The sequence below is a fragment of the Asparagus officinalis genome, chromosome 3 (genome assembly GCF_001876935.1).
Source record: "Asparagus officinalis chromosome 3, Aspof.V1, whole genome shotgun sequence".
NCBI classification, from domain to species: Eukaryota; Viridiplantae; Streptophyta; class Magnoliopsida; order Asparagales; family Asparagaceae; genus Asparagus; species Asparagus officinalis.
In genome coordinates this window covers 81292791-81302056 of record NC_033796.1, presented here as the reverse complement: position 1 = coordinate 81302056, position 9266 = coordinate 81292791, and the positions used below count along the sequence as shown (strand labels likewise).

Genomic DNA, 9266 nt, shown 5'->3' with positions numbered 1-9266 from the left:
GCCTGTACGAGATGGTGGCTCGCGCCTGTATGAGCCACCAAATAGTGGCTCACATAGTTTTGGGCCATCGCGGATAGTCCCGACTGGTGGAAATTCTAGAAAACATATTTTTTGATGTTTTATCAGAGTTCTTTCATTCCAGGACTTCTTTAATCGATTTGAAGCTTCCCTAAACATATTTGAATCATTATCAACTATAGAAGACATCAAAATACCTATCTTATTAGAAAACATGATGACAGAAGCCTATAAATAGAAGCCCAGGGTCTTTGTTTGAGAAGATCTGAAAATCAGAGGGTGAGGTGATGTTGAATTGAACAGTGAACCACGAATTTCAGAGGAAAATCAGCGAATCTTGGTGAACTTTTTCATAAAGAAAAGGCCTTCAAATGATTCGAGATTTTCTCCCCCTCCTTCTTCCAGATGAAACCTTGTTTTAATTTCGAGAAGGGCCACAATCCCGCTTGGTCGTGATTGTCGCTACCGTAATTGTTTCCTTTGTGAAACAAGAGCGTAGTTATACAGTCAACCAAATTTGATCTGCATTTGGTCCACGGACTAACGCATCCTCAGCACAGGCATTGATTCTACACGAAGCATCAGGAGATAAACTACTACTATGTTTTGTTAGATAAAGTTGTAATTTTTAATTTTTTATTGCAAGAAGATCTTATAAAAAGATCGACTTTTCTTTCAGTTCAGACTTGTAATCAATAAACGGTGTAACATGTTCAAAAGCAATGGAAAAAACAACTTTTGACGACACCAAACTAGCGACCACAGTAGGAGCCAACATCTCTACTGAAGCTATAGTGTCATAGCCGAAGATTATCATCTCGGTTGACGAAGAGGTCAAGTACGAGTTTGACCAAGCAAAGTACGAGGAATACTTATCCTCATCTTCCAGATCATCCTCTTCTTGTAAGTATAGGAGAGAATCCACAAGGAAGATTCGAGGGCATGCAGACTTGAAGGCCTAAAATCAGGAACCTCACCCCGCGGTGGCCCAAGATACACCCCGTGATAGCCTCCCGACGTACGATAAAGCCAAGGCCACGAACTACAGCTCTTCAATCAAAGAGCTCACTCCTGAAAATGTGCCTACTCTCTCAAAAAGAGCACGTCAAAGGCAACGCCAACGCCTTGTGTGTCAATTTGCAAAGGCCTTAGAATCGGTAGATGGAATCTAACATGAGGCAAACCTGGAGCCTAAGCGATATCAAACCTCGCTACAACGAACAAAAGATTCTTCTTATACAGCAACGGCTAACAAGTAGACCCGCATCAAAAGGACTCATTCAACCCTTGAAGAGTGAATCTAGAAATGTCGTGTGTTGCTTGAATGTGTGAAGAGCCTCATACAGGAAGCTAAGGAGTTACAGAGACATGACGCGCCGAATAAACAGCCAAAACTATACCAAATTTGGAGGCCAAAATCCAATACGAAGTTTGGAAAAACTGAACCACGAATTCCTGATTCAACCAAACCTGGACCACAAAGGCCTGCTTCGGTCAGACCTGAACCACTAAAACCTGGTTCAGTCAGAACTGAGCCACCAAAATTTGACTCTACAGGACCTGGGTTGCCAAAAACTGGTTCAGTTAGACTTAAACCGCCAAAGACTAATTTAGTCAGATCTGAACCACCAAATATTGGTTCGTTTGCAACTAAGTCTCGGCCCGGCCAACCTTTTGTTATAGAAATTTTAGTTCCCACACCTACTTTAGAGCCTCTGATTGCTTCTATTCTCATCGCCACAAGTTCGGAATCTCCGATTATGCTTCATGAAAGCGTAGACTTGCCTTGATTCAAAGTGAAGGTCACAGACCGTCTCGGTCCTTTGCATGAAAATCATGACGAAAACCAAGCAAGAGAGCGTCCGGGGCTAACAAATAAGCTATGCACAACATGTCGTACTGGGAGATATACCCACCTTTTCAATAGGTTGAATGCTACTTACATGGAGATGGGACCGACGACTAATCGCCTCGGGTTGCGAGTTGAAGTTCAAGAGCCCGTTGAGGCCCCACACTCACGAAAGCATGGTTTTAAACATGAGACTCTTGGGGAATTATCTTCATCAAAAAAAGATGACCAACATATGATAGGTTGCTCTGGTAATTACGCCGATGAGTTGTACTATCGAACCGTGAGTACGAAAAAGACTCAGAAGGAAAATACTTGGGAAGCGGCTTCTCATTGTCCATGCACCAAGCTCATCAGGGTGATGTTATTAGAATGTAGTTGTCCTGTAACTGCTTCACATAGAGTTTTAGTATTTAAAAGGCTCTCTACTGAAACATCAAAGGCCAAGCCTAGGGATTTCCACAGGAGAAAACTAGCCGTCCAAGATGATGAACTTCCGGATGTCATTATTAACATGGCTGACAAAGGAAAATCCACTCGACGTTTTAGCCCCGAACCTTTCCCAGAAATATCTCAGCGAATGACTCGGCTACAAACCGGGGCTATCAGGCTTAGAGATTATAGGAGAGTTCATAGAGGCTAGTCCTCAAATGATGAAGCATCAAATACAAACTCCGTAATTGCTTCAAATGCTAATGTATCTAGCACAGGATGAACTTAAGAGGCATTCATGATTATAACTGAGTAGATGGCTTAGCTCCTTCAAGAAGCCTTAGCTAAGCAAAAGGAGGATTTCAAAATCGAAATGGAGATGGTCGTGCAACGGGTCAAAGATTTACATGCCCAGCAGCTCCAAGAGTTGTCAAATCAGCACTAGGAATTTAGTCGTCACCACACTACTAATCGGTAGATAGAGACTCAGAAGTAGAGAAGAATATCAATGCCGATATTCCACCTGATGATAAAAATGCTGAGGATGGCCTCAATGCTGGGGGTAGACCTACTAACAATACCAACACTGGGGGTGGCACTATCATTCCTTTTCAAAATTGCCCGAAGATAGATACAGATCTTAAGATTAAAGACCTCGAAAGCAAGATCAATGCTTTAATGTCTGCTCAAGAGGTAAAGAAGACTGGCATTCAGTGTCCTTATCCGAGTGAGTGGGAATCGATTCCATATCTGGTGAAGTTCAACCTGATTAACATCATGCCGTTCGATAAAAGGGGTTCGCCCACTCAACACTTGATTTACTTCAAATCCCATCTAGGGGTCATTTCAGGCAATGAACCTCTGATGTTAAGATCATTCTTCGGAACCGTTCATGCAGCTATCTTCGATTGGTACCGCCGTCTTAAGCCAGGGAGTATCAATAGCTAGGATGACTTAGAGAGCATGTTTCTCACCAAGTTCTTCGATGATGATACTGATGTGTCAATTGGAACACTCTTTGATGAGAAGCAGAAAGACGGGGAACTGGTTGAGAACTTCATCAAGAGCTTCCAGAATAAGGCAATAAACTGCCGAGATCCGGTCATAGAGGAATTCATTCTCTAAGCATGCCACAACAACCTTTCCGTGGATGTGTTAGAAGCTATGGGCATAACACCATCCAAAACGTGGAAACAGTTGAAGGTGCGATAGGAGCAGGCTGAACACCTCCTCAAGAGGAAGAAAGCTGAAAGGGGTCAGCCGACAAATAACGCCCCAAAATAGAACTTCACCCCCTGTGGTAAAGGAAAGGTGCAGGCAAATGTAGTGGATGTAAATCAGACATTCTAATTGTAATCCTAACAGCAGTCGTAATAACAAGCACCAAAGCAGCAAATGCCTCAATAGCAGCAACAACCTCAAAGGCCGCAGAAGACTTTCGGACCGAAGTTCCCAAAGAAATATTCTTTTAAGGAAGATGAAGTCCCTGTCATCTTTAAATACCTCATGGACAACAGTAAGATCAAGCTACCTCCGGTCACCAACGAGGAAGAAGCTAAAAGGACAACTGATCCAAAATATTGCACCTTCCATAGACGGGTTCACTATCCCACCAAGATGTGTTATACCCTTAAAGACAAGATCCAAGCCTTGATCAAAGCCAGCATCATCACTGCAAATCCACCCAAGGAGAAGAGGGTAGGTGCAAACGCACTCTTCATCTGTTTCGGTTCTGTCCCTACAACCTGGTTTCAAACCAAACTCGTTCCAAAAGTGGAGATGAGGACCGTTAATGACGATCCGCACGGATAGAGCAAGAATTGACTTGTGCAGCATATGACGCCTAATGGTGAAATTTTATGGGTCCATCTGGATCTACTCAAAGATGAACAGTGGGTGGGAACCTTATCTAAGAAAAAGTTTAAAGGCAAAGGCAAATCCTACTTGCCCGCGACAGCAATCATAGAAAAAGAAGATAAATGTATCCCTACCTTATCGCTTTCTGGAGATGAAAACGAAGCCTTTGCTACTAGAGGAGGGAATGAGTATCATTATAAATATCCCCAAGCTTCTGATGCAACTACCAAAATGTTGGCTGAGCTGGGGGTGGTAACAACTCCCCCCACTTTTACAGAAAAATCTCAGCAACAACCAATTAACAAACAAAAGGACAAAGAACCGCAATGCTAAGAAACTCAAAACCCGAAGCAGTCCTGATTTAATCATTCGATTGGAAGGGATAAACCAGGGAGTTCGAATGAACCGTACCATTTCGATGTCATGAATCAACTAGCTAACATCCCGGTGAGAATAACCTTATACGAGCTATTGAGTCTTTCTAAAGACACGAAATAGGCCTTGCAAGAAGCTTTGGCTGATGTCGATGGGTTCCTCACTCACATCAAGCCAATTCCCAAGGAACCGGAACCACCAATTCAGCACTGTAGGAGATGTGTTTGTCATCAAAAAGATACGGCACTATCTCATCGGACAGACAATCTACATCATTTCTAACGTCAACCCAGTCTGGGTATTCATCATGCAACTGGCCTCTACGAATTGGAGACTAGCGAAATGGGACATACTCCTATCTCAATATGATCTGTACTTCAAACAACAGAAGTCAGTCAAAGGATAGGTGATTTGTGATCTTCTAGTGGCTAACCCTACAGTGGATACAACCAAGTTGTATGAAGATTTGCCAAATGAAACTCATGAAGTCAATACTACCTTTCATCAACAGGTGTGGTAATTATACTTCGATGGCGCTTCTCGAGTGACCAATACAGCAAGCGCTCCCTGTAATTCTAGAATCTCCGCAAGAGTCGAAGTCATCCTAGTTTCTCCACAAAAACATGTGATACCCTGAGCTTACTCGTTGATAGGAAAGTGTTCCAATAATATAGCCGAATATAATGCACTACTTACCGGGCTCAGTTTTACCAAAGAGCTGGGGGTCGAATATCTCGAAGCTTTTGGTGATTCTCAACTAATAGTCAACCAAATTCGAGGAGAGTACGAAGTCAAGAATCAAGACTTGATACCATATTATTAGGTGGCCATCGAGATGGTAGGTTCGTTTGAAGAATTATTCATCGAATACATTCCACATCTCTAGAATGCATATGCAGATGCACTGGTGGCATTAGCGGTATCTCTGGCATAGCCTCTCTGTTAGATATAGGTGCCCTGCAGGCAATTATTGTATATTGTAACAGGACCTATATGTATATAACATCCTTGTTCAAAATGATAGTATGCTATTTTGGTCAGATTTATCTGATGTTCTAAATATACAGATAATGTCCTTAGAATAAATACTAGACTATCAGACATTTCGGATAGTGATCGTAATGAAGAGATCTGATTAGTCGGTAACGTATATTCTAAAATGTTCCTAGTTGATGAAGTGTTGAGATAGGACATCATCACTTTGGTTTAGACTAGTGTATGCTTTATTTCTCCTTTTGAAGGAGATGATCAATCTCTTAGATCATTGATGTGAGACATCAAGATACAGTATACAGGTGACTCATTAGTGAATGAGTTGACTGAACGACTCGCCGAGAACATCTAGTTGGTAATATACTTAACTGTCAAATAGAAGTTCTCAAGTGATATAGTACATAGTAGTCTCTTGACCTGAGGCATGAGTGCAATATCTTATATGTCAGTAAAGATGTATTTAGACTTTTACCTAACCACAGTTCTTATTGAATTGTGCATAACGGTTCTTGTTGGGTACATCCCGAGACATAAGTAGATATTGAGATGCCAAGAAGGGATTCGTCTCTCCCAGTATAGGGGTTGATGTCATAAGATTGTTTGATATAACTATAGCCTGGAAATCCTTGGCCAAGGTGAATTGCACACATTCATCTCGTAAAGGTGGTGTAATGCCTTTTTTCGATAAGTTATTCTTAAAATTAGCCAAGGGATGACGAATACAATAAGAGTGATGTGACCATGGAAAGCATTTCTTCACCGAATTCTGAAGTCCTTTGTCCCTATCAGAGATTAACACCAGTTCATCATCTGGAGTATATGGATCTTCATTTAGCCAAGAGATGACGAATACAATAAGAGTGATGTGACCATGGAAAGCATTTCTTCACGGAATTCTGAAGTCCTTTGTCCCTATCAGAGATTAACACCAGTTCATCATCTGGAGTATATGGATCTTCATCATTGAAGAGAATGTCTCGAATGCATTCTAAAAACCATTCCCTTGAACTCTCCATACCTATCAAAAAGATGTGTACCATCCAAGAACAATATTGGTCTACATCCCTCCATAAACCCTTTCCAACAAGCATAATAAGACACAAATACTCGTGTAAATCTTCCATCCTCATGCTCTAGGTGAACAATTGATCCCGGATTAGTTTCTATAACTTTATCCTTATACCATCGGAGTTGGTCATATGAAAATTTAGTATCACCATACAACTCACGTTGAGCTAGCTCTTTTCCCCACCAAATTCTATGATAAGGGATGTCCAAACCAAATTCCATTTTAAGCTTCTTTTGAAAATCAATTGGGCGATAAGTGGGTTGTTCCTTCAATATGGTCTTGAGCTGATTAGCATTCCACTTACGAGATGCCCGTTGATATCCTTCCTTTCCTATGCCTCCTCCCAAGCAACTATGAGAACTATATATTTTTTTCACATAGAATCGATCATTATCTCTACGACGGGTGCAATGAACCATCCATTCGCAGTTTGCGGCCTTGCATTTTGCTGTCACCCTTTTGCGTTCATTTTTTACAAATTCAAAGTTAAATCCTCGTGCAATAGAGTAATTACTTAAACTCCGCCGACAATGTTCAACATCATCAAATTCTTGACCAACACTTCTAATAGCATTGTGCCATGCAATAGGAATCATATTAGAGCTCTCAACTTCCCGCGACATATTTTGTGAATACGATGGATTTTGTGAATGAGAAACATGATCATCACTAGAGGGGATATACGGATTACTGCATAGAAAATTGTACAAGAGTTAAGAAAGTGATAATGTTAAAAGTACGAAACTATATCAAAAGTGTAAATTACCTTATATGGACATCGTTAGCTTGTATGCCAAATAATATGTCTCGATTCATCTCAGCGTTCATGACAACAACATTCTCCTTGCAACTTCGATGTACATTGACCATTATCGAGACATCAGCATCATCACATACACGAACATATATTTCTTGCGTGTGGGGTACTTTGTAAGTCAACTGTATCGTGCTTGCACTACAAGCAATTAGGCTTTGCACTGCAACGGCCAAATCTTTGTAACTCCCGTTGACATTTAATTCTAAAAAGTGATTGTTTCCTCTAAAATCCGTCAATGCACAATACAATTCTTCATCCATCTATATTTGTTACCAAAAATAAACAAATTTAGAGAAAAATTTCATCAAAGATAGACACATAAAATCAATACAGCTAAAATACCGCTACATGATAACGTGCTATCCTTGTATGTTAACGTGTTATACTTACATGATAACGTGTTATACTTACAGATTAACGTGCTATACTTTCAGGTTAACGTGCTATACTTACAGGTTAACATGCTATACTTACAAGTTAATGTGCTATACTTACAGTATAACGTGCTATACTTACAGTATAATGTGCTATACTTACAGTATAACATGCTATACTAACAGTATAACGTGATATACTTTCAGATTAACATACTATACTTACAAGTCTTGTATTTCATGCTATACTTACATGTTATCATTCTACACTAAGATCAAATTTAACTAAAATATCATCAATCAATTATATACAAATTTAACTAACATTTAAATATAGGTTAACGTGCTATACTTTCAGGTTAACGTGTTATACTTACAATATAACGTGCTATACTTTCAGGTTAACGTGCCATACTTACAATATAACGTGCTATACTTACAGGTTAATGTGCTATACTTACATGATAACGTGTTATACTTTCATGATAACGTGTTATACTTACAATATAACATGCTATACTTACATGATAACGTGCTATACTTACAATATAACATGTTATACTTACAGGTTAATGTGCTATACTTACAGTATAATGTGCTATACTTACAGTATTAATGTGCTATACTTACAGTATAACATGCTCTACTTATATTAATATGCTATACTTATAAGTCTGGTAATTCATGCTATACTTACATGTTATCATTCTATACTAAGATCAAATTTAACAAAAATTTCATCAATTATAACAAATTTAACTAATATTTAACTAATTGTTATGAATTCATAACAATAACATTTTACTAAAAATAATTATGTGAAATAACATTATGTGAAATAACTAATTATGTGAAATAATAATGTGAAATAAGAAGTGCAAAATAATTATGTGAAATAACTAATGTGAAATTAATGGGTGGTTAATTACAAAACCTCAGTTATCTAACATTTTACTAAAAATAACGAATTAAAATTTTTTTATGAACTCATTTAACTAACTTATCAAATAATTGTCATGGTTAAAATGAGAAATTAATGCTAACAACTTGGTAGTTGAGTAAATTGCAAATTTCTACCTTCAAATGCCCAGAAAGTTGGTGAGAATTAATTGATGGGTTGTAGGAGAGAGTGATTAAATGATGGGTTATAGGAGAGAGTGTTGAGTTCTATTAATGGAGTGAGAGAAAGGGAGAAGAAGAGGGGGGCAGAGAGAGGACGGAGAGAGAATGGAGGGGGGAAATTTACCGCCAGTTTCCCCCCTCTCTCTCCATTTCGTTTATTTTATTTAAGGGGGACCCACTTAAATGAATTCTATAAGTGGGAGGGTATAACCGGAATTTAAGAAAAATATATGGGGGGACCCACTGCTGAAAGTATTGTATTTTGGATTTGGGTTTAAAGACAAATACAAAAAGAAATTTGGACTTAGAGATACAACTAATACTACTTGGGTTTAAAAATAAAGGGAGGTAAACTATTGG

General features: G+C 39.1%; 1 protein-coding gene across 1 annotated transcript; it reads right to left on the bottom strand.

Annotated features, from left to right (window-relative positions):
* On the bottom strand, positions 6485-7670 carry LOC109835347. The gene is made up of 2 exons (XM_020403323.1): positions 7360-7670; positions 6485-7283 (listed from the first exon to the last, which is right to left on the bottom strand). The coding sequence occupies exons 1-2, from the start codon at positions 7668-7670 to the stop codon at positions 6485-6487; spliced, it is 1110 nt and encodes a 369-aa protein (XP_020258912.1).

What these genes read in the sequence shown, in the direction of transcription:
- LOC109835347 (XM_020403323.1), bottom strand. Translation starts at nt 7,670, where the DNA reads ATGGATGAAGAATTGTATTGTGCATTGACGGATTTTAGAGGAAACAAT. An exon ending in GCTAACGATGTCCATATAAG is followed by an intron (nt 7,284 to 7,359) that starts GTAATTTACACT and finishes TTTTCTATGCAG; the next exon opens with TAATCCGTATATCCCCTCTA.